This window comes from Syzygium oleosum, unplaced genomic scaffold (genome assembly GCF_021117445.2).
Source record: "Syzygium oleosum isolate NSW1041296 unplaced genomic scaffold, Sole_v2.1 Sole_v2.16, whole genome shotgun sequence".
Classification (NCBI taxonomy): domain Eukaryota; kingdom Viridiplantae; phylum Streptophyta; class Magnoliopsida; order Myrtales; family Myrtaceae; genus Syzygium; species Syzygium oleosum.
Window position 1 is genome coordinate 8,737,929 of NW_026607500.1, and position 26,492 is coordinate 8,764,420.

At 43.8% G+C, this 26,492-nt stretch overlaps 1 protein-coding gene and 1 long non-coding RNA gene across 2 annotated transcripts in view; both read right to left on the reverse strand.

The window, feature by feature from the left end:
• Positions 1 to 26,492, reverse strand: part of LOC115662506 (disease resistance protein RUN1-like) — a gene marked incomplete at its 3' end in the record, with an annotated part of 44,001 nt that overhangs the window by 9,512 nt on the left and 7,997 nt on the right. Inside the window, exon 4 of the mRNA XM_056318761.1 lies at positions 22,855 to 22,888. Coding sequence (XP_056174736.1) covers positions 22,855 to 22,888 — 34 coding nt within the window. The remainder of the gene's footprint in view (positions 1 to 22,854; positions 22,889 to 26,492) is intronic.
• Positions 12,657 to 14,341, reverse strand: LOC130140167 (uncharacterized). Its single transcript, XR_008818168.1, has 2 exons — positions 14,066 to 14,341; positions 12,657 to 12,937 (listed from the first exon to the last, which is right to left on the reverse strand). It is a non-coding gene; the product is annotated as an uncharacterized LOC130140167 (long non-coding RNA).

Consider the following 26,492-nt stretch of genomic DNA (forward strand, 5'->3'; position numbering starts at 1 on the left):
CTATTTATTCACTTGTTAAGTGTTAAATTATGATTGGGTCACATCTCTTGATATATCAATTTTAGTCTGCTTATTATCAGCACTAGTGAATAACCTAGACTTATTTGTCAAACTTCAGTGGATGAGAGTGTGTGCTTACTGAATAAAAGTGCACGTCCACATATTACTAGCAATTATAATAAAAACGCCATTAAGTAAAATCTGTTAAGTAAAAGAGCGAACGCATGTCATTTTACAAGCTCTCATTGAAAATCCACAGAAAATAGTAAAATTGTGGTCTTGAATCATTGATCAAATGCTGCTGGCCAAAAAGAAAAATCATTTTATCAAATAATGGCCAGAAGAATCATTTATCAAGCAAACAATCAAAGTAATTAACCTACCGGTTTGATGACTCGTAAGTAGCATAAAACCATTTCTTGTGGACCTTGACCGTCATTCATGGCGAAAGTGGCCTGAGGGAGTCCGAGGAAATCTTTGTGAAGAAGCAAAGTGACAGTGAAAAGGAAATAAAGCCAAAAAAGCAAAGAAAAAGAAGACCCACCAATGCTTTTCAGCATGCTTTTGCGTTGTCGGCAAGATTTTAGTCAAAAGATTCCCTCAAGGGAAAAAAAATCATGACAATGCTTTGTGGTGGCTACAAACATTTCATTATTGCTCCTTTGCCCCTTCTTTTCCCGTGCTACAAAGAGTTTCTTCTCAAAGTTAAATTTTTGAAAGTTCGTCACTTAGATCCTATCACTCTTGTTCCAATTACAATTCATCACTCCTTAAAAATAAAAACAAAAAATGAACCTACGCTAGAGACCGAACATTTGCACAGCCCGTTATTGCTAGCGGGCCCAGCCTAGCATGAACCCTAACTATGAGGGGCCGTGCAGACCTCGAGCCTAAGAGGGCCGGTCCGTGTGGGGCAGTACGACCCAGTTCCCATGCTTAGGCAGGGGTTTGTTAATATACATGTTAGGAAAATCAAAATGCCGAAATTAAAGTCTTTTGCAAAGTTTGGCCTTTCGAAGCCAAAGAGTTTGAAAGGTAATGCATAAGTACGACGAGTCAAATTCAGATTTTGAGGGAGAAAGGGAATTTCGATGTGCAATTGCCGGTGTAGTATAGAAACTGAAGTTATGGTCTTGGTAATGGACAAAGCAATATGTGATGCGAAGTACTTCAGTAGAAAATAAACAAAGAGAAAAAAAAAGATATTCTAGAATCTGTTGGAGAATTAAGAATGTTATTTCTGATCTTGGAGTCAACTTGTCGGTGGAAAATCAGCAACATTATACAATCATGGCCAGCAAGCATGATGACCTCCACCATGAGTAGTTTTCCATTTCTTTTTCCCTTTTTTTAAACTTTTCTTTTAAGGTTCTCTCGGTTTGATTATCAAAGCCATCACAAGACAGTCTCGGACATTAGTAAACTAAGCCAAGGCATCAACAGTGCTAAACATTGTTGAAGACTAGGGAGTGTCGATGAACACTGGTTGACTCTAGTCGAGGGCCTACTTGTGTAAATAAAGATGGTTCAACCCCTTCCATTATATGAGGCGAAATTACACAAAACTTCTCTGAATTTTGGGGTAGTACAAGTAGATTTTTCAACTGTTAGACAATAGCCTCTTAACTTTTATTTTGTTTTAGCAGTTAACTCTTCGTTATATTTTCATTAGCATGTGCAATGCACATGATTTTTGAGAGGTAAAGCTGCATTTTCATCTCATTCTTTTTCTTAAGGAAGCCTCTCTTTTACTCTTAATTGATATAAAAAACTGAAAAATGTAGAAAATGGAAGATAAATAAATTAAGTAACATACCAATAATCAAAATAATAAATATCAACAATCGTATTGATCGATAAGAATTTTGCAAAATTAAATAAATATAACCACCTTAATATAACTAAATAATACATTTATAAAAATAAATACAAATTTATTAAAAAGGGAAAAGGCATCAATAACTAAAAGATCAAATAACAAAATTTGGTTAATCGCTATGTATGTTTAAAGGGTAAATTAATGCAAAAATGATTGATCAACAAACATATGTATAAGGAGAATGATCAATCCCTTGCAAAATCTATCACTTTAAGAGGCAATCCTTCAAGAAGAGCTTTTAGCATCTTGAGATAAAAAAAAATGTCCTTTGCATCGATAATTATACAAAATTTTCTAAATCATTTTGGTTTTTTAGATAAGTTTTCAAATTTGAACCTCCTCGAATGCAACGGCACACATAACTTGCCTCAGTTTTGGCTCATACACTAGTTTTAGGTCCGAACCATATTTTGTATAATGAGGTATTGCTTTCTTTGAGAAAGATACTCTCACCGAATCATCTTAAATAGTAACTTGTACTACTTTGCTGGTCCTACGTATTTGCTTTTGTGAGTTTGGGCTTGCATTATATCTGTCCTTCCTAGACAGTCCTTTGCCTTATATCTCTTATTCAATTGTTGGACACATCAAAGAGCAACCAAAAGCATCCGATCCATTAATCAAGTACATGAACTCATCTTCTAGTGGAGTTATTCCCCAAATTTACGCTATGGACACCTTGACGCGTCTGTAACTATTAGAATCATGCCTCAATTTTTAGTTTTCGCTTCACATTCTTATCACAGGACTTTGAACAACCACCTTACTTTACTCGATTCAATTAATATCAAAACATCGTAAGTGAGTCAGTTTCATAACTGAACTAAGTAGATCTCCAAATCAATAAGCAATTCACCACCACAATCAAAGATCAGACATGCTATTTTAATAAACCACGCGGATGTTATGGAATTTATGCATACTATATGCTAATCACTAGAGGTGAGAAAATGGATGATGCACCCCTTTTGTAGTTTAGATTCAATGACCTGGTAATAACATGAGTTGTTAGCTATCTGTGATAAAAGGGAGATCTAAAACTTAAAATTTTTTTTTCCTCCAACCACTCTTATACGTGGTGGGTTACAAACATGGACATCACCGATACTTAGTCCGCTAATCAGACGTATGATTAGAAGAAATCAAGAACGGAGGAAAATGTAACTACTCACGGAAAGAATACCCCATTTCATGGCAATAATACAATAACAACGAGAACAATCATAAGTAATAATAATTTGTGCGCCCTTTATGCAATTAGAAGGAACTTTTAATACCCTCAACATTTTCATCTTATTTTTGCGATTGGATCTTCCTTTCGTAATACACGTAGACAGGAAAAAAACAACATAAGCCAAAAATACTTTCCGAGGAATGATCTCGAATTATTGTTCTTAAAAATATTTAAATCTCTAGCATTGAAATTCAAATTGTTTAGATGCCTTATCGAAAAAAAAAAAACAGTTATTATCTCTTAGCAAATCACTCAAGTTAATACACGGAATACATAATCCATTGCATAAACAATCCACCAAATATGCCATTCAGAAATACATGGGGATAAAGTGGGTAGCTAAGCTAAGCTCTTGAATAGATCAGAGGGATAAATAATAACTTAAAGATCATGGCATAGAATAATGTCACACAATTGTTCTAACCAAAGAGTAGTGGACACGAATTATTACCTTACCTTTGTGAATATAAAATGCATTATTGTGGGCATGATTTATGCTCATGAAATACTGAAGATGCCTTAATGCTATGGAATGCTTCGATGTCTCCTTTTGTATTGCCAGCTCCAGCCCATTCCAACCATTTTGGCTGGTCCTTTGGAAGGATGGTTACATCACTTTGTTTTACGGCTAAAACAAAATGAAAGTTTGGTGGAATAATGTGTAATGATCGAAAGTTTAGGAGCAACTATGTACTACCCCCCAAATTAGGGTAATTTTTGTGTAATTTTCCCACAAATTTATGATGCAATGCAGAATTTCTAAAACATTATTCATAAGGAGATTAGGGTGTATTTAGGAGTATTGAGTGTGCAAATATGAGAAACCAAACTTGTATGCTAACTCAAAATCTCAACTTTTCTATCAAAGTCACTCGCGAACCACATAATGCAAGGTCCATAACTAGTGTGAGCCACTAGAGCTTTAACGTCGAGCCACTAGAATTGTTCCAACCCATGAGAGGCATTAGGCAAGGTGACCCTCTTTCACCCTACTTATTCATAATCTTTTGAACAAGGCAGTCAAGGATGGGAGTATCACAGGGATCAAGCTTAATAGATTTTGCCCCACCTTGTCCCATCTTTTATTTGGCGGACAATGCCATATTTTTTCTGGATGAAAAGGTTAAGGAATGCCAGAACTAAGCAGCAGTGTCGAACCAGTATTGCTTTGCTTCAGGACAGGCTGTCAATTTGAACAAATCAGGGATTTTTTTCAGCAGGGGATGCCTGGAAAACCTTAGTAGGAACATGGTCTTAAACTAAGAGTACCTGTGATTAACAAAACAGGGAAGTATTTGGGAATCCCATCCGACTAGGGACAAACCAAAAAGCAAATGTTCGCGTGGATTCTAGCAAGGGTAAACATGAAGTTGGAAGGTTGGACAGAAAAACTTATTTCTAAAGCAGGAAAGGAGACTGATTAAGACTATTGTGCAAACTTTGCCTCAATATGCCATGTCCATTTTCAAATTTTCATTTTTTGTGTGTAGAGCGATTGAACAAAGGATTGCTTCCTTTTTGGCAGAAGGAGAATGAGGCGAAATCTGGGCTGCATTGGAAGAAATGCGAAACTCTCAAAGCCAGGAAAGATAGTGGAGGGATGGGTGTTCATGATCTTATATCTTTCAACAAAGCAATGCTGGGTAAACAAGCCTGGAGACTCTCACAAACTCAGTTAGCCCTTTGGAGCCAGTTATTCAAAGGAATATACTTTCCCGAAGGAGATTTTTGGAAAGCAAGAAAGTGGTCACATCCTTCTTGGGGATGGCAAAGTATGCTTATTGGCAGGGACTCTATCAGTAAGGACATAAGGTGGGCTGTGGGAAATGGAAAAAAGATGAAAATCCGAGAGGACAAGTGGCTGAACATGGGGGTCATTGGCAGGTCAGCAAACCGAAACGACCCCCAAAGAGTGGAGGACCTGATTAATCAGGGAAGCAGAACCTGGGATGAGAATAGGCTGCGGACTCTCTTTGATGACCATATAGTTAGCGAAGTTCTAGCAATCCCTCTAAGCGAAAACTGAGAGGAGGATCGGCTTGTGTGGACAGGGAATAAATTCAGGGACATACACAGTGAAATGCGACTATAACAAGCTATGTCCACCGAGCCTACAACAACAAACAGCCTCAGCCTCTACCTCATTCCAGATTCCCAGGTCTTTCTGGACACAACTATGGAATTTGAACACCTCTTTCTATGGAGCGCTTGCCAGAATGCATTACCCACAGGAGAAAATCTTTACAAAAGAAAAGATCTTACCTTCTCCCGTATGTCAACTGTGCAACAAAGCGCCGGAAACAGTCGAGCTCGTCTTCCTAATTTGTAACTGGACAGCACTGATTTGGAGGGATCCGCGGCTAAAGCTGGAGTTTTTAGATCAACCCATCACTCGATTGGATAAATGGGTATCAAAGCGCTTCGAATCAAACACGAACCTGGCATCGAAAGAGGGAATTGCCGGTATCCTTAGGTTAATTTGGAAGGGGCGGAACGCCTTTATCTTTCAAGCACGCCAGCCGGACCCGAGCAAAGTCGTCAACGGAGCTGAAAGTCATCGCCTTTATCTTTCAAGAACGCCTTTGTCTCCAGCTTCTGGAAGAGTTGTCTGACTCGGGTGTGCTCTGCGTGAAGACAGTAGGAAGTAGAGAGCGATTGTACTTTCCTACTGGACTGCCTGGTGAACGGAGCTGAATGTCCATGGGATATTAGAGCTTGGACCGACAGATGTAAAATGATTTTGGCCCGCCTCTCCTTTGTGCGGCTTACCCATAGTCTAAAAGGTGGCGAACTTGCTTGCAGATTGGGTGGTTAAGGCCTAGCACCGGACCGGGAGGACCGCTTCCTAGAAAGTGGGAATCGGGCCGGTCCGATCGGATCCGATGGAACTAGTGACTATAACTAATAAAAGTCAACTGTGATGTAAGAAAGCACTTACCACTTTATGTGTGTGCCATCAATTTTGCGAGGGTGGTACTTGGGATTTAGGCGAAGCCCCTGATGGGAGAGAATCCTTCTTCTCGCGCACGTCCAATTCGATTTCTCTCATTCTTACCAGCCATGAGTTCACGCTTACTCTTCAGGCAAGCGAGAATTAGAGCTCCGAAGAATGCTATGAGTTTGGCTCAGTTCCTTCCATCTCTCGAGGCAATTTTTTCCTTGACCCCCCCTTATTTTCCCGCAAGAAAGTTTTGTTCTTTTTATATCGGTTTTCAGTTCTTGGGGTTGGTCATATGTTTGACTATCGGATGATGCCCTTCGTGGGGTTGGATTCGTCGACAGTTTCTTCACTTTCTTTGACGATTTCTTGCGGTTATTGAGAGTGAGTCTCTCTCACTTTAGTAGTCTTCTCTGTTATTCGAAAATGGAACAGGTCCGATCGGTCCAGTTCCCATCCTGAAACCGGGAACCGGACCAGTGGCTTCTAGAATCGCCTAGAACCGGCTAGTCCGGTCCGGTCCGGGCGGCTCCCAATTCGGGCAATTCCCATTGCACACCCCTATTAATTAGTTGTTGGATATTTTAATTTCGGATGTTCACAAACTTGTTTTGAGTCAATGGAATTATCAGTATTTCAGACCGAAAAAAAATGTGAGCCCATTACAAAAAAGCGGTGGACATCGGGCCCGTTTGGTTCGGCTTTGGGGGAATGCAAATACCTTTGGGCTAAAGGGGTTTTTCGAAATGCAAGTAGCGTTTGGTAAGTGTTTTATAAAATCAACTTGGGCTAAAGGACTTTTGCTATTTTATTTTTTTTTTTTAAAAAAACTCCGGTGGAGCTACACGGCCGGCCACCGCCTCCGGCCAGATCTGGTCGCTGGCTAACCGCCGACGGCCAGATCTGGTCGCCGGCGACCCCCGCCTAGGGTCGCGCGACCCCGGCGACCACCGCCTGGGGTCGCCGGACCTCGGGCGTCGCCTGGGTCGCACCCAGGCGAAGCGTTGCCTGGATCGCGAGACCCGGGCGACGCCCGAGGTCCGGCGACCCCGGGAGGCGGTCGCGGGTCGCGCGACCCCAGCGGCGGCCGTCGCCGGGTCGCGCGACCCTCCGGCGACCACCGCCGGGAGTCGCGCGACCCGGCGACCGCCGCCCTGGTCGCCGGACCTCGGGCGTCGCACGGGTCTCGCGACCCGGGCGAGCGTTGCCCGGGTCGCGCGACCCGGCCGGACCGCCCGAGGTCCGGCGACCCCAGGCGGCGGTCGCCGGGGTCGCGCGACCCCCGGGCGGTGGTCGCCGGAGTCGGGCTAGCCCTCCGCCGGACGTCGGTTTGGAGAAGATGAACAGTGTTGATGAATAGTGCAAGTTGCATTCCGAAAATGCAACTTCCCAAAGCACCTTCAGAGGTGCATTGGCCAAAGGTCCCTTAGCCAGCATTCCAAATGCAATTGCATTTCCTCAAAGTGAGTAAAAAAAATTGCCAAACGCTATTTGCATTTGGCCAAGGGACTTTAGAGGCCAAATGAGCATTGGGAATGCTGAACCAAACGGGGCCATCGTCTACTTCACAGCCTTAGTAAGGACATTAGTGAACATCACAATTTCTTAGTCCTAGCCCTAGCCACATGGTCAGCCACGTGTTTGGCGAGTATTATAGGACTTGTAACGGGCGCATTTCTGAACGACTGCATGGAACTGGACTTGAGATGTTTTACCGCAGTCGTTGCAGAGGATCCAAACCGGTTGAACAGCAAACAACTCTCACTGGTGATGTTCGCTTACGAATTTGTGTTAGCAAGGCAAGACTGCCCCATCATTTCTTGAATCAAATAGAAACAACACATCACCATTTCCGCTGGTTTAGTTTATACACTCATTTCAACGCGCACGTAATAACCATCAAATCACAGAGCTTTACCTCGAAGCAAACAGGACAGTCATGATGTATTGCTCCTTCCACGCAAGGATGGCTGTTTTTTAGAAAAAACTGAGTAGCAGCAACCTGTACAGCATGACAATGAGTGAAGCAGATTAACTTCAGTTCTTTCCATCACTACTTATGCTGGTGCAAGGACAGGATAACTGAAGCTTACCCTAAATACCAAATTTCCAAGGCCTCCTGAAGGGAGAAAATCTACATCTTATAAAAGATGGAAAGGTTAGCTTTCACATCTTAACCATCCTTAACATTCTTCATTTGAGAACCAAATCATCAGACAAGGCCAGCCATGGAAAATAGATGCTATTAGGTGTAAAAGGGCAGCCAGTCGTGTCTCCTTTTCATCGTTTTTACAAGGAACTTGGGTGATCTGCATGAGCATTCACCATGGCTCCTGTTTCTCAGTTAACAAAAGCCACATAGCATAGTATGTTATCAAGCTTCTTGGTGAAACCTAAATACACTACATTGCATTCTGCGACCAGCAACCGAATCGCAAGCTAAAATTCTAACACCGCTACCGCACACCACGCTTTACACCAAATCTTCCAGGAAAGAATGAACTTCCAGAGTTATCACATGACACATCATCCATAATGAACACGGATGAGAGAAACCTCTTCCAGCACCAAGCTGTGCAAATTGGACCACTAATCCAACCCTGAAACAACGCAAGGGACTGTTCAAATGAAATCATCACCGAGCCAGCATTTCCATTCCAATAATATCCGAATGTTCAAGATATCCCATATCGTTCAGCTACATCAGAAATCAAAAAGAAGATAACAAAAATGTCTCCGAACGATCCTCATTCGCTGTCTCAACACGACACAGACAAACCCAAGATCGATTCCGATTCAGACTAACATCCTTCCTCCTTCAGAACAACGAACTTTGAATCCGAACTCACGATCCTCAACCAAGCGAAAGCTGCAGCCTGTAGCAAAGCTTCGATTCCACGATAGCTCCGATTAAATCAGTTTGCTGCATGTCGAAGTTTAGAGGATTCGTGCTCATTTGTTTTTTTTTTTTTCAATTTTTGTAATCGTGTGAAGTGTGTAGTTGAAAAATATAATCTTTTTTGTTAATTATGCTCTAAAATTATTTATATAAATTCTTGTCGATTCATGTTATTTTCAAATCAATAATCATGTCAAAACATATCGATTCATATCAGAAATTTGGCTAATGTCTTCCCAAATCTCTAAAGCAATCTACTTTTTACGTTGATGTATAATTACGAGGAACTAAGCCACGAAAACTGTCTAGGCGATGGGTGCAAGAAGTAAATAAATATAGTATTTTTGGAAACGTAAAAATGTGAGAATGATGCTGGAGATAAAAATAAGATAATATATTAAAATCTCACGGGCACTTTGCAGTAGCTCGCTCAGTTTTTGAAATCCTCAAGTTTATTTGTATCGAATTGATTTTTTTTTTAATTTATGTATCCTAAGATTGCTCGTTATTTAATCATTCCATTCTTCTTTTTAACCTGAAGCATGCATTAAATTGCAAAAGGCCAAAAAAGAAAGAAAGAGGATATGGTTAAAATTGCAAAAAGCTACTAGGAGAGATCAAAAAGGGAAGTGAATCTTAGAATGTAATTAGTACAAGTTAACGAGGTCAAAGTCAAATATATAAAACTCACGAAACTTTACAACTTTAATCAAAATTTGCATAAATAGTAGGGAAAAAGCAGAACAATTGGTGGTAGTTTCGGTATTCCGGATATTATACTCATCCCATTGCTCGCCTCCACTGCTAGCCACCAGGTCGCCAACACCATTATCAACTCCGATTAACAATTATATATATAGCGACTAGCAAGTCAGCGAGGAGTGGAAGATGTTGAAGACATGATAATTTGATTGAGTTATTTTGCAAAAGTGAACAGAATTGGTATAAATTTGACCCCAAAGAATGTGCAGATGACATGAACAACGTTTCTCTGAGGCGAGAGCTGGTCCTCGATTCGTTGATGCTGGTGCGCCTGTCACCATGCAAAGTTTTTGAAGGAAAAGTCTATGGAGATGCCATGAAGTCGAGAAATATTTGTTTCTGTCACATTCAATTATCGATATTTTGGCAGTTTTCTAGTCCATCCTTGCAATACCTTAGCGATTTCGGTAGTCTTTTACGCCAGCAGCAAGTGTATGCCTCATCAGTGCTGCTTGTCGTGTTTGTTCTGCGAGAGCATTTGTATAGAATCTTTTGCTACCATTCTCTGTACATTCACCCCACCCCCTCTCTATCAAATAAGAAAGAAAAGAAGTAAATGAAGAGAGATTGACCAAACTTAGTTGGTTTTGGTAAAAATTTGGTTGATGCTCTAGAGTCTGTTCTCCTTAGATACCCTTGTCATCATCTGTGGCTTTGAACAGCAGAATGAGTAATCATCATGTGATAGCTTTTATCTTCTGACTTGTACATAGGAGATGCGTCTCTGAAGCTTATCCCCTCTTTTTACTTCTTGAGCATTTTTAGCATCTGATCTGTGGCTTTTTGACTATGTATTAAGCTTATGCTGTTCATCTCTACTTCTGGCACAAGTAGAGAACTGAGTTCCTTTCTAGACTGCTTATAACTCATGCGAAGGGACGAACTGTGTAACTTCACAAAGTGCTCGTATCAGCGTCGCGGCGCTTCAGACTGCAAGATGGTCCTCAACTCAATACATGGAGGCACACTTACGATGATTTATAGTTCTTTTTCACAAAGCAGCCTTGTCTGACAACCATACCAAAGTGGAATGGGAGTCATACTATTTGAATGAAGAGCCAAACGAGGAGTTAAGTTGGCCTCCCTGTGTCATGGACTTTCACTAGAGGTCCGATGCTTCAGGGATAGCCTCTCTGTTTTTTCCGTATATAAGATGGTAAATCGGGGCGCATCGATGTATTGGCGGACAACTTCGGACTGAGATCGATGTCAGTGTGCAATTTTCCCGGTTCTTGATTGCCAAATGAATAGGGACTTCGCAGGCAGACCGGTTTTGAATGTGTCGCAGGTCTCTTTCACAGGTTTTAGTTTTTTAAAGTGCACTACAAGTCCTAAAACTTGTCACAAAAGTGCGTTTGAGTCCTAAAACTTGCAAAAAGTTCGTTTGAGTCCTAAAACTTGTCAAAATGGTTCGTTTGAGTCCTAAAGTTAACACCGTTAGATTTACTAACGGAAAATGCTGATGTGGCGCTGACGTGTCATTTTTAATTATTTTTCTTGAGACACGTGGCGCCACGTCAGCAAAAATAAAAATAAAAATAGAAAAAACTGAAAAAAAAAAAAAAAAAGAACCGGCGGTGGCCAAGAACCGGCGGTGGCCAAGCCCGGCGGCCGCCGCCGCCACAGCCACCGGGAAGGACCGGCGGAGGTCGCCTGGGCCTTCCCGAAGCCCGGCGACCCTCGCCGGCCCCGGGCGAGGGCCGGCGACCCTCGCTCGAGATCCGGGGCGAGGTCGCGCCTCCCCAGATCGAGGGTCGCCGGCCCTCGCCGGGACTCGCCGGGGCCGGCGAGGGTCGCCTGGGCCTTCCGAGCCCGGCGACCCCCGCCGGCCCCGGCGAGTCCCGGCGAGGGCCGGCGACCCTCGATCCGGGGAGGGCGCGACCCTCGTCCCGAGATCTCGAGCGAGGGTCGCCGGCCCTCGCCGGACTCGCCCGGACCGGCGGGGTCGCCGGGCTTCGGAAGGCCCAGCGACCTCGCCGGCCCGGGCGAGTCCCGGCGAGGGCCGGCGACCCTCGCTCGGATCCGGGACGAGGGTCGCGCCCTCCCCAGATCGAGGGTCGCCGGCCCTCGCCGGGACTCGCCCGGGGCCGGCGGAGGTCGCCGAGCTTCGGGAAGGCCCGGGCGACCCTCGCCGGGCCCGGCGAGGGCCGGCGACCCTCGATCTCTGGGAGGGCGCGACCTCGCCCCGCATCTCGAGCGAGGGTCGCCGGCCCTCGCCGGGGACTCGCCCGGGGCCGGCGAGGGTCGTCGTGCTTCGGGAAGGCCCAGGTGAACCTCGCCGGTCCTTCCCGGCCGCCGGGCTTCGGCCACCGGTGGTGGCCGCCGGGCTTGGCCACCGCCGGTTCTTTTTTTTTTTTTTTTTTTTTCCTTTTTTTGGTTTTTTTGGTTTTTTTTTTTCAGTTTTTTCTATTTTTATTTTTATTTTTGCTGACGTGGCGCCACGTGTCTCAAGAAAAATAATTAAAAACGACACGTCAGCGCCACGTCAGCATTTTCCGTTAGTAAATCTAACGGTGTTAACTTTAGGACTCAAACGAACCATTTTGACAAGTTTTAGGACTCAAATGAACTTTTTGCAAGTTTTAGGACTCAAACGCACTTTTGTGACAAATTTTAGGACTTGTAGTGCACTTATCCCTTTTTTATATGTACTTGTGTTTATAGTCCCAGTTGATCTAATGCACATTAGGGGTGAGCGGTTCCAGGTTCCGGGTAGGTTCCGCCCGGAACCTGGAACCTACCCTCGGAAACAGGTTCCTCAAAATGAGGAACCTACCCGTAAGAACGTGGAACCTACCCTGTCACAGGTTCCAGGGTCCAACAGGTTTCTTTTTTTTTATTTCATTTTTAGTTAAACAAAACGAAAAATGAATGCAATAATACTGAATAAGAGAGAATACAAAACAAACAAAATTATCAACAGAGGAAACAGAATTGGCTGCTATTTGGCAAGGAATTTCATTAGATAAAAGAGAGGAAACATAACAAAAGTCACTAGACTTGTCACCAAGTTTCAGTCACTAGACTTGTTAGAGGACATCACAAAATGAAATGGATGCTGCTGCCGTGCAAGAGGACATCACCAACTCCTCTAAATCCTACTTCTATGAATTTAAACATTTGAAACGAAGACATTCGTACTAAAAGAGCTAAGTTTCAGTCATTAGACATAATTGTTGTTCCCCGAGGAGCAAATGCATGGTACCCATTGGAGTTGCTCTTTTCCTGCCAAGCAAACAACATGAGAACATATTAGCCAAGAGCACTTGAACCTTTACTAGTGGTCTTTATGGAGTAAGATATTATCATATCTGAATAAAAGAACCTAAATCAAAGTATCATACCAATTAACTATAGAAATCAACTAACTTTGAGTTGAATTACTACATTTCCACATCATAATACAACTCCAACATCTCATTGCACACAATTGTCACCAAAAACTGTGTTTTACTCTAACCTCAATATTTGCATGAGTTCATACATTTCAGGATATAGCTCGTAAACCCAACACCATCTTCAGAAATCACAAACCAATGTGCATCCTGACAGTCCAGCAAACCGGATCCCTATGTTCTCCATAATCGGCCAGTAATGAAATGAGGAGGCACACAGACATAGACTCAAATCGCGGGAGAATGAATGCGATATAGATGAATCGAAGACTAATGTTGCGATTCAAGTAATAAAATGGGCAACCAAGTGTTTTGGTTCAAAAGTTTTTCCTTAAAAATAAACATAGCTTCATTCAGACATTATTACAAACATATGGTGGCCAGTTCGTACATATGGCATAGAGACAAGCTTGTGTGAGTCTGGTTCAAACATTTGGTAGAGCATGTGGTATGCACGTGGTAAGGAGAAGGAATTTAACATTTTCCGAACTCGGACTCAGATTTAGACCCAAAGAAAATCATTCCGAGACAAACGAAAACTACCACGTCAACCGACCCAAACTCAGCACCCCTATGGATCCCAAGACAAGGAACTGAGCCACGACACCAAACACCCAATAAGAGCATCTCGATCACAGCAGCTGGATTTCCCCCCAATTCAGCACCATGGCACCAACGACCACCATGATTACCCCCAACTCAGCTTGCTCTCCCCAGAAGCTACTCGAAATGCTCCACACGCGCGAAGCTCGGAGCACTGACTAGCGCTTCCAGACACGCACCGGTCGACCCGTTTCGCTGCCAAACACGAGGCAAAAGACTAGAATCGACTGACCGAACCGAACCGAAAACGAATGACGACCAGCATCCGAGCTGAAATTGAGCTCGGCGCTCGACATCGCGGAAGGGAAAATCGAACAGCGCGTAGAAATCAGAGAGAACAACGCCGGAAGTGCACCTCGGGCTGATCCGGGGCGATTGCCGGAGGAATCCGCCGGGAAATGCAGGGGTCCGCAGCCGCGAGACGGAGGGCCGACGAACGGTGAGGAAATCGTCGCTTCTCGCCGGAGATTCGTTCGACTGCGAGAGTGTAGAGAGAGAGTGGCGTGTGTGTGAGAGTGAGTGAGTCTGTGGATGGGTTTGGGGGGTGTGCGTGTGTGGCGAAACGGATGCGTTGGAATTTCAAAGGTGCGATTCAAGAGGAGCAGGGAGCATTTGGGAATTACTGAATTAGGGTTTCTTCCGGTTCCAGGTTTCGGTTCCTGGTTCCGATCCGGTTCCGATTTCAGGTTCCGGTTCCAGGTTCCTGTTCCGGTTTCCATAGGAACCGAGAATCGAAACCGGAATAGCCGGTTCCTAAAAATGGGGAACCGGACCCTCTGTCCATGGAACCTGAAACCGAATCAGATCCACCGGGTCCGGTTCTCCGGTTCTCGGTTCTACCCTAGAACCGCGCTCACCCCTAATGCACAAATATATATTACGGGATGGAAGGGGTGTGAATTGTAAATTGGTGATGTGACTTCTTGATGAATTTGCCATGATTTTTAAAAAATTTTAATCAATTCAACAATTTACTGCTTTTCACCTTACGCAAAGTAACTATTATCTCTGGGAAAATATTAAAATATGTATTAAAATAAAGTGGATTTAAATAGTGATAAGGTGAAAAAACATGCTGAGAATTTTTTTAAAATTCTTTTCATTTTTTTTCTAGTTTCAGGCTTTACATATTATATTCTTAGTCATAATCGTACATGTAATATCCTCATCTCGGGGTTATTAATGCGACGTTCCAGACGCGTCGCCGTCCCGTTTCTTTTTATCTTCTCATTAAGAGCGTGACGTCCCGTTCCTTATTTTATCTTATCATTATGAACAAGCAGAAGCATAAACTCGGGACAATTAAACAAACAACGGGATTAAGACAAGCATCATGAGCAAATCTTATATTTACAGGATGGTATATATATTACATGAGTGTATTCTACAAGCCTCTTTCTACGAGCATTTTTCCCTTTTCAACACACTACATGTATCTGCATAGGCTGGGGGAAATTCCTATCTCCTTTAGCGTGATTACAGCTCTCCAAACTGGTGTGAGACCTCCATGCTTACAAATCTGAAAAACAACGGAGTGAGTCGAGGACTCAGTAAGTAAAACTTACTAAACTCCGGATAGGAGGACGCCTCGCCATCGAACAAGCACGTGCCATAGTCACATCAATTGATAGCAGATCAATAGCAAAGATGCTTCAAACACACTTGTTCTTGTGCATAAGATGATCTCAACTTGCCTTTCTATTCAAGTAACAACATCTCAACCAAAAGCATGTACACAAGGGATTCATTATCTCAATCGTTGATACGGTTCTTCCGGAAATTCTCCAGGCAACATCCCCTAATCTAAGGGGGATGATTATTCATCTGAACTTAATCGGGCAACGTCCTCAATCAAGGGCGACGGCTATTCATCCGAACTTAATCGGGTAACGTCCCCAATCAATGGCGACGACTATTCTTTTCCCTCGTACGACCATGCCAACAAGCATCGTACCAACTTGACTACTTCACATGAAGTGTTTATCATGCCATGTTGCCTTTAAAGTTTTAAGTCATGCCGGGCACGAAACCAAGCTCGTGGCCCAAACCGACCGGTCATGGCGCTAACCTACACCAAGCAAGGCTTGAATTGGTACTCCTCAATACCGACCCTCCAAGCACGGCTCGTTCTGACACGCCTTGACGCCGATCCGAACTAAGCGAGACTCCTTCATGATCCAAGCGTGCTATCAAGCATAACGCCAAACACATGAGCAAACCTTACAAATGTAAATGCAAGCATGGCAAGCTATATCAAGGGCAAAAGTACACTACAAGTGCCATAATTTGTGTACGGCGATCACTTTGGTGCCATAACTTTTTTTTGGATCACTTTGGTGCCAACTTTTTTGAAAAACGACCTTTACCAAAAAAAACTTTTTTGAAAAACGATCATTTTAGTGCCAATGCTGACGTGGCTCGCCGGAAATCCGATGTGGCGCTGACACGACTCGCTGGAGAGGTCCACGGCTCGCCGGAGAGGTCCAGTCAGCATTAAAAATAAAAAATAATGCTGTTTAGCCAGCTGACGTGTACTTTTTTTTAAAAAAATTATATTATATTATATTAAATAAATAAATTTAAAAAAAAGGCCCTGTAGCAGCGGCGAGGGCTCCCTCGCCGCTGCTGCTGCCAAGCCACCACCGCCGGGAAGGCCGGCAGTGGTGGGCGCAGTGGGTCGGCGAGGGCCGGATCCGGCGAGGTGAGACCTCGCCGTCGCCTGGGTCACGACGGCGAGGTCTCGCCTCGCCCGATCCGCCCTCGCCGGCGAGGCGAGGGTCGCGGCTCGGCCGTGGGCCGGCAACCTCGCCGACCACCGCGCCCACCACCGCCGGCCCTTCCCCGGCGGTGGTGGAGAGGGCAGCCGGCGAGGGCTCCTCGCCGCCGCAACCTTTTTTTAATTATTTAAATTATTTAAATTATTATTATTTTTCTAAAAATTAAAAAATTCGAAAAAAAAAGCCACATAATTTCCATTTGTACATGTCAGATCATTTTTTTTAATATAAATGCCAGGTCGGCTTTTTGGCGGGAGTCACTAAAGTGATCTATTTTCCTCCGACTTGGCACCAAAGTGATCCGAAAAAAAGTTATGGGCACCAAAGTGATCGCCGTACACAAGTTATGGCATTTGTGGTGTACTTTTGCCCTATATCAAGTGTTCACAAACCACATAATTCATGCAAGTACCACAAACACATGATTCGCCCAACAACGCAACACGATACCCTAGCTAAGGTTTAGTAAGTTTAATTACAATACCATACAAGCACAACAAGAACATGACTTGTTCTACCAACGTAACACATCGCTCTAACCAAGGTTTAGAAGGTCTACTTACTACCCTCCAAGATTGGGGCCGAGTGTGGCCTAGGGGTGAGCCGAACGGCAAGGGCACGGCAAGGACACGGCCAAGAAAGAGAGGGCGGCCAAGAGACAGTGAGGCGTGAGGGAGAGAGAGAGTGGTGATGGTGGAATGGTGAGCTAAAGGGTGGAAATGCAAGAGGGGGCTCTTCTATTTATAGGCCTCTTGCCAACTTGCTAAGGAAGTTAGTCAACTTGCAAAATAAGTTAGTCAAGCCAACTTGCAAGGTAAGTTAGCCAAGCCAACTTGCAAGATAAGTTTCTATTATTGGGCAATTTACAATGAAAGTTGCCAGAGTTCTATTATTGAGCAACTTACAAAGGAAGTTATCAAAATTCTATTATTGGGCAACTCACAAAAGAAGTTATCAATAATTCCATTTACTTGCCAAGCCAATTCGTCCTCTTGCCTATGAAGTCTTTTGGGCGTGTGATCCTTGTGCCTCTCTCTCAAGAACTCCCAATCATTTGTGGCTCTCACTAACTCCAATGGTTCATTTTCCTTTGAGCACTAAACTTCACTAATGATTAACTTACTAAGCAAATTAGAACCATCGGGGGTTTTATGTACCATACACGATCGATCCTCGTATTTGGAACCGAGGTTCGGGGCTAAATAGCACCCAAACACAACCGGACCAAAATCTGAAATGACCAGGTACAAGGCCTATTCGGCCAAGTCTGACCGGGCACAAAGTTGGGCTGGACGGTGCTGCGTCGGGCGCACAACCTGAGCTGCACGGGCGCTGAGCCAGGCACATGGCATGGCCTGCACGGGTGCGGAGCGAAACATTACACGGGCACGGGGCCTGTGCCGCACGGGCGTGGAACTAGTCCACGGCTAGCACGGGGTGGGGCGCATGGCCGATCCTAACCGGCGCATGGATGGTCCATGGCCTGGCACAAGGCTTGGTCCATGACTCCTCCACGGCCTTTCCCGATCCACCGCAACGATCCATGACCGATTCGCGACCGGTCCATGTTTGAGTATCAACGATCCATGATCGACTCTCAGTTGTCATGTAGTCGCGTGGAATCGATTCGCGATCGACGCACGGCCGCTTGGAGTCAGTCCATGATCACCCGCGACCGGTGCATGGCCATGCGGAATCACCCGCGACCTACACATGTCCGCGCTGCATCGATCCATGACCTCCCGTCGATCGACTCGATACACGATCGTCCCACTGCCGACCCTTATGGTCGAACGGTCAATCCGTGGTCAATCACTCTGATGTACTTGCGTGATTGGGAAGCCTGTTCACTGTCCATCCCTTCGTTACCCGTTCCGACCAAACCGCTTGATCCATGGCTGACCCTTGGGTCGGTCACGTACCAATTCCCTATCCATTTCCCTTGATCAATCTGGGGTCCAAAACGTGGATGTCATAGTACCCTTACACATTTTGCTATTCATTTTAAAAGAATTATATATTAGATGAATATTTGAACAATACAAAGATTATCTTACTTCTCGATCAGGATTGCATGAAGTTTTGATTACTTTCCTATATCACACTCTTTAGTGAATGTGTTTATACTTTTAGTATTCCTAACCTGAAGCCATTATTCCAACGTATATTACAACAAAATATCTTTGATTAAGAAGGAACGAGGAGTATGGATTGCATTTGTCTTGTTAGAATAGTGGGTTGATTTCTCTTTTTCTTTTTCCAATATGAAAAATAAGGTAATACAATATCGTTTTATTCGTGGCAAAAACTAAATAGTATATGGTGAAATGGCTTTTCAGAGTTATGGGTTAAAATTTTTCTTTTTACTATTTCATTTCAAATTGGAAAGTATACAATCATTGATATATTTTTTCTTCTTATTGCGATTCTCCAATCAAAAACTGAAGCCCGACTTATTGACAAGGTAAAAGATGATCGACGTGATGGAAAGCCTGTAACATAAGAATTTTAGCTTCAATATGACTCCATGTTTCTCCCTTTTAATTGTGCATATTGCTCGAATGGGAAAGCAAAGAACAATTGGAAAAGTTACTAAAAGAATGATATGGATTTTCATTTTGGTTTTTAGTTGGATGAGAGTGATGTTCCACTACTGGAAGTACTTAATGGTTGTAGGATTAGGATCTCCAATTTTACTCGTGATGATGTGTGTGAAATTGCTGGTGTTATGCAATGAAAAATAGTTTTTTAAGAATGAAAATGTTAGATTCTTTCATTTGGCGAAGAAAATTGATGTTTTCTAGAATGAAAATTTGTCGAAATTGTTTGGAAAGAAAATTCGTGTCTTACCTCTAAACAAGCTTCGCTTGTTATTGGGGACAGAGTCTTGTCAATAGCACCAACAGACAAGGCGAACATAAGCCAACTGCACTTCTTTCCAGATATCAAACGTACTCCCAAGCACAAAAAGCTGTTGCCCAGAATGCTTGTGGGCTTTTTGTGCTTAACAGTATCATTCCGACATCTTAAACACTAGCAAAAAATATAAAAACAGACTCCATCTCTTGATCTTTAATTGAAGAATATCATACCAACAAGGGTACTAGAACATATCATACTTCCAACTCTATAAACAGCTACTCCTGGTTGACTTTCCTCCTCCTTGGATATCTTCTTGATCCAACACTTCCAATGTCCTGTAAATGTTCACCCGTTTGTTTCCATTTCTCTCGCTTCTTTTTCATACTGTCTTGCTTGTGCTGCTGGACGGAAGAAATGCATACTAACAAATCAAATTTTACATCTGTACATAATAACTCGTTGACTACCATAATGTTGTACCTCCAATTATACTAGCAATAAATATGCAAGATGTGCTCTCTACCTTCTTAGCATTGACCACAACATTGTCAGTATTTCTTAGTCGAGAAATGACTCTACTGCCTTCCCATCCAGGCTATTAAGAACCAAAAAATACTCAAGTTAAAAGGGCACTTATAATCATTCCACTACATATTTACTTAAAAGCAAGGTTAAAAGTACCTTTTGACTGGTGGCATTGTTATGATGCATCTCTGTGACAAGTTGGTGTCTGACTATCTCTTCATCCTGATCACTTAAGAAAATAAAGTCAGAAAATAATGACACAAATAGAGACTAGAAACACAGAATGAATGAACCTTACCTTTTTCTTTTGTTTCAATGGACAATTTCTTGAGCTATGGCCTTGCTTGAAGCACAAATAACATGTAATTTCTGTGCCCTGTCTTGACACTATATCCATTTTTAGATTCTCTTCCTCTGTCTCTTTAGGCCTACCAGGCATAATCCGAGGCGTTGGTGCCACCAAAGGTTGTCGATCACTGGAAGGCCAAATGAGTGAAATACTGCACGTTCTTAGCCAATGCCAAATGAGTGAACTGATTTTTAGATATCCTGTGACATTCCGAATTTTGGCCCATTTTTGGGATTTATAAAACGGGTATTTCGTCAGTGCGCTTATAGTAAAAATCTCGCCCGGGAACTGATCACTCCCGGTTATTATTTTTAAATCTTGAGATTTCGCTAGAATCGCATTCGATTGAATTTGGCCGTTATTTAGATCTCGAACTTGGCAGTTGATTTTCGGGAGTTTCAGGACGAAATAAATTGGACGGTGTCAATATTATCGTAGCCAGCGTTGAGATTGTCAGGAATAATGGAAAAATGGGAGTTTTTGACCGGGTGCGAATTTGGACTAGTAGACCCCCTCGCTATAGTTTGATTTAATTAATTCGGCCTTTGTCCCTTTTTATTTGCGAGGCTTATTTTGGACCGGTAGATCGCTTTCGATTTTGAATTTGGGTCATCGGATCGCATTTAATATTTGAATCGTGACCGTTAAATCGATTTTCAGTTTAAACCGTGTCCATTGAATCACGCTCGAAAAGTTTAAATCAGTCCTTTTCTCTATTTTCTCTCTCTTTCTCTCTCCTCTCTCTCTCTGCCGACTCCATTCCCGCGCGTGCCCCTCTCTCTCTCCTTCCCTCTCTCTCTCTCTCTCTCTCTCTCTCTCTCTTTTCCCCCCCTCTGCCGTGCACGTTCCCCATGCACGTCCCTTCTCCCCCTGCATGCTGACCAACTCCCCTGACACCCCTCTCTCCTCTCTCCTCCTTTTCTCTCTTCTTCTTCTTCTTCTTCTTCTTCTTCGGGGCGTCTGGTTCTGGTTCGTTTTCTGCTCGAGCCCGCCGGACGCCGCGCGATCGCCGACCGAGCTCGCCGTCCGTCCCGCCGCCTCACCGTCCGCCGGCCACCGCCCCAACCGACTGCTCTCTCTTTCTCTCTGTCCTCCGCCCCAACTCGCGGCCCGAGCTTGCCGTTCGTCCCACCGCCGCGAGCTCAGCTCGTCGGGCCGCCAAGAGCTCGCCGCCGCCTGCTACCCCGGCGACGACGCAGCTGCCCCGCCCCGGCCGAGCCCCGCCACCCCCCAGCTTCTTTCTCTCTCTCTCTCTGTCTCTCACCTTCGCCCCTCCCCACCTCAGCCGCCTTCTTCCCCTCCTCCCTTCTTGCTGTCCAGCTCGTCGCCGGTCGCGGCCGCCGCCGTCGCTGCCGCCGCCGCCCCCGCCGGCCAGCCCAGCCGGCCAGCCAAGCCGCGCCCGTGCTCGTGCCCGCGCCCGCGCCCGTTGCCGCGCCCGCTGCCGCGCCCGCTGCCCGCGCCCGCGCCCGTGCTTGAGCCCGTGACCGAGCCCGTGACCGAGCCTTGTGCCCGTGGCCGAGGGCTGTGCCCATGGCCGAGCGCCGTGGCCGAGCCCCGCGCCCGTCGCGCCCTCGCCCGCGCCAAGTGAGACACTGTTCACTCGGGCCATTTTAGGCCCGAGCCGACTTTTCCCGGGCCAAAATCTAGTAAGTGACTTCCTAAACCCTACCTAGTATTTTGGGTACTTTATTGACTTGTCTCGGGTTAGAACGGCTAGGGCGTGTTTTAATTTAATTATATTATGTTATAATTACGCTATTTAAATTAGATTAAATGCTATGCTTGACTCGGGTAATGGTGTGTGGCCGACTTGAACGTCGGGTTTGTGGACTGAGGTGGCGAATTGTGAATTGGACTGAGCTGTGAGTATGGGTTGTTTGATGCAATTGGCGTGAAATTGATTTAATTGATTGGCGCGTGCTTGCCTGTCGATTTTAAGCCCGGATTGATCGGAGGGCTACGGACTTGGGACGTGTTGACGGCGGTCCGTGTGAAGGCATGAATGGCCGATGTGCCAAATGGATTCGGGCTTGAGACGTGTTGACGGTGGCCCGTTAAAGGTGTGTTGGACCGGGACGTGTTTACGTCGGTCATTGGAATTTGAGCCCGGATTGATCGGAGGGCTACGGACTTGGGACGTGTTGACGGCGGTCCGTGAAAGGAAAGTGTGGCTTGGGACGTGTTGACGGCGGCCACTGGAATTGATTGAATGGTATGGCTTGGGACGTGTTGACGGCGGCCATTGGAATTGATCGAATTGTGAGGCTTGTGTGCCTGTGAGAATGAATTTGAGGCGCAGTGGCGCGAGTTGTGAGAAAGATGTTCGGACACGCATGTGATTTGAGTGTAATTGAATTGGCTGGTTGAGCGTGTGACTGATTTGGCTGGTTGAGCGTGTGATTTAATTGACCAGTTGAACGTGTGGTTGCTTGGCTAGGCTGGTTGAATGCGAGTGAGATTGCGTGTGCCGGGTGACCGTGATATGATGATGAACTATTCTTGCATTATCTTGTTTGGACTAATATGCAGGGTTGGCTCGTGATTCGAGGGCAAGGTAAGTATAATGATGTAAACTCTATATGTTATGGGGTAGTTTGCATGTACGACTTGTCTGGGTACGCATTGGCCTACGTGGGGTATAGGGGGTTGCTTATTGAGACTCGTTCTCACGGTTATTATATAACCATTTCAGATCCGCGACCGTGAGTGATGGGAGACGCTGCAAGGGTATCTCGGAGATCGAGGACGGGTCGAGTGTCCCGTATTTTGAGTTTCCCCTTTTGTAGAGGAGTTAAGTTCGCGAACCATTGTCCCTTTTGATGAGCGTTGTATGTATTTGCCAAGTGTAGGAATTACAGTTATTGTTTTGTGCTATTGTTACCCCTTGTCATTATTAATTGTCCGGGTTGTTTCTATTTGCTTCCGCGCGTGCCTAATCTCTGATGTTTGGGTTGGGTCGGCGACGCGTCCTGGGACGTCGCGTTCAATGATCGACCATCGCGGGATAATCGCGCGCTCGTAGGGTGCGGGGCGTGACATATCCTACCGTTAGTACAGTCAGTATCCAATTAGATATAATGCAAGCTGTACAAGAATTTCAACAAATAACGTTTCGAGGGAAAAAAAGAGAATAAAACATCAGTAATTCGTGGAATCAAGACAGGTCAAGAAAAGACTAAGAATAGGAAGTGCACCAACCTAAGCTGATCAGAGTGTAACTGGAAAGATTAATCAACCTGACCAGTGACCACACGAAAACCACTTCAAGACATGACAAATTATTGGGCAATTACTTTTGAAAAATAAATTGTCAATAGGATTCCAAAATTGCATGTTCATGACAGCTGATCCTTTGTTTCCATTGAGCTTCAATATCCCAAACAAAGTGCAATCTCAAATGCACATTAGGGGACTTTGGCGACCTTGTTCTCCACACCAGAAGCATTTTCAAATTTGGTATCAACTGCAACCGCTATCATGCTGACAGCAAGATCAACTGCAATAAGATCTTAACCTCGCAAACTTTGATTCCAAGACTTCCAACTGCAGTGGTGATACAACCATTCCAAGCCTACTCCGACAGCAGCTTCCCAAAGTAAGAACCTCTAAGTTCATTATTAACCCAACAAAGTTTAGCAGCCAAACATCGAATAGATTCCACTTTAGCATGAAGATCCAAACCTGAATCACAAAGAACTCTCTTTAAATAAGGACTCCAAAAGACCTCCATGGAGGTGCTGAATATTGTACCAAATCGAAATACAATCGTCCAAATTATTGAGCCTATATCAAACCAATTGGCTAGACTTTCAGTATTTCAAAAGCCTCTTAACGGATAGTTTCAGCTCTACGACGCTTTCGTTGATCGTAATCAGGACAATGTGGGATAAAAATAGGCGAACATCCTTCACCTTTCCAAGGATGCATTGTCAACTTCAGAGAAGTCTAAGAAACTTCGAGCTCCTGATTTTTGGATGACTTTGTTTCCTTTTGGAAGTGCCTTTCGAAAGCTCCTTTGGATATTTCAGCATTTACATCACAACTGGTCGAATAATAACCAAATCCTGCCAGTGAACAAAATGTAATCAATCTAGCAACTAACATCAGCAAACTACTAATAATACCCCAACGTTTGTCAAACTCAATATTAATTTTGTTTTTCAGCTCTTTCAATCCAACTGATAGACATCTAACATCATCAATAACAGAAGCTTTGATCAAGTTGTACAGTGAATTCAACTTAAGTTGCTTCTTTTGTGGGATATATAGTATGATTTTTTCCCTTAACATTATGTGCTATTCACGTATCAAAATGTACGCAAGACAGTTTTCAAATGGCATATAGGATAAAGGAAATTTTCGTCAGGAAACTTATGAAAATGCCTCCTGTGTGTTTTTTTTCAGCAAGTAAATGCACTAATAATAGCTTATCCATAATATAAGGGATCATTTCACAGTGCAGCCGATTATGTCAAAAGACATTCTCGTTCATGTCTACCATCTTGATTATTTTCTTGACTCAAATCTGGTAAATGACATAAGGCATTACTAACTCTACAAACATTAAGAAGTATTCTTTGGCCTAATCTTTTATTTGCCTTGGATTATTAGGTGTATCCCGGATTCAAAGCAAATGAACATGGATCCATAGTCAGCATAATTCGAGTTGCTATTTTCTTGATTGATCCAAATAATACAAAATGGTTTTGCTTCTGGCCTGTTTCCTAGTTTGTTCACGACCAAGCCGCTAGGAGAAGTTGCATTTAGCGCCTCTCAACTGATACAATTACCTTAATTAGCTTATGCAGACAATTCTGTGAGATAAAATGCATGGAACACAATTGTTGGAAAAATTTTATCCGAAGTAAGTAGTGTATGCATACTAATTTACTAAGGGATGCACTCTCAATATGTTCCTTTTGCACCATAAATTCATTCTTAAGCGTACCTTTGAAACATGCAAATCATGAACTGCTTAGTGAGCATAGAGAAAACTAAAACCTCACATCAGAAGAACCTCCATACAGGGTCCTTCATTTAGCATTTCATGATACGATTACCTTTGGCATGTCAAATGCCCGTATACTTCAGTTTTTACTCAGTAATTCCAGCACTCCAGAATCTATCGAACGCGGAGAATCTTTATTTCTCTGCAGAGGATGAAGAATCTTACCCAAAGGCTAATGACAAATGATGCACTCAGAAGGCCTTTTGATCTATTTCCATTACTGGCATGATGAGCAAAAACATTTCGCAAAAGCACACATTAACTTCCACGAACATTTCCCCGCGGATTCCTTGAATTCAAGTAAGAAAAAAATGTCACTGTTAACCAGGATACACAATGAAAAGGTAATAAATCTTAAAAGAAATTGCAAAAAGTAAATACAAATGAAAATTGGGTAATAGATCTCAAAAGAGAAAAGGTAGCTTACCTGCTTTATGTACCTTTTTCAGGAAATATGGATCATCTCAACTATTCTGACTCATCCCGATTGCAATTCTGTCCTTGGATCATATGGGGCAAATCCCCCCCTCTCGTAATTTCGAAAAATATGTGTTCTAGATAATTCTGGTATTGTTTTGAGTGACTTGCATCCAGAAATGTCCAATACCCCCAGTTGCTCCAATTTCTCCAGCCCTCGAAGCTCAGTCAGTTTCTCGCAATTTTGCACAACCAGACTCCTCAAGTTGGTACATGATGACAAATCAGGTAAGATCTCGATTGAAGAACATCCTGAGATAGTAATATATTCTAGAGATTTTGACTTCTCAAGCCCTGGGATCTCCCTAAGTTCATGACAATTTGATAGGAACAATCCCCTTAAATTATGAATATTTGACAAGTTTGGGAATTTTGCGAAGGACTTGCAATCCTCAATCCATAAACTTGTCCAGGATGGGAATTTCTCGAGGCTCTGAATAACATGAAGGTTGTCACTACAGTTGATTGCCAACTTATGCAAGTTGTCAAAGCGACATAAATCTGGTAACCTTCCAAAGGAAGTGCACCGAAACATATTTGACTCTTTCAAGAACCCCAACTCATCGAGACCTTCAATTTCGAGTAAGTTTTTGCAACATCCAACAGATAACTTCTTCAAACCCTTGGATTCTGAAAGGTCCAGCCTCTGTATTGAAGCGCACCCATAGATCTTTATCTCTTCCAAGGACTCCAACCTACCGAGACCTTGAATTTCAACCAAGTTTTCGCAATATTGAGCATTGACTATCTTCAGACCTTCGGATTTTGGAAGGTCCAGCCTCTC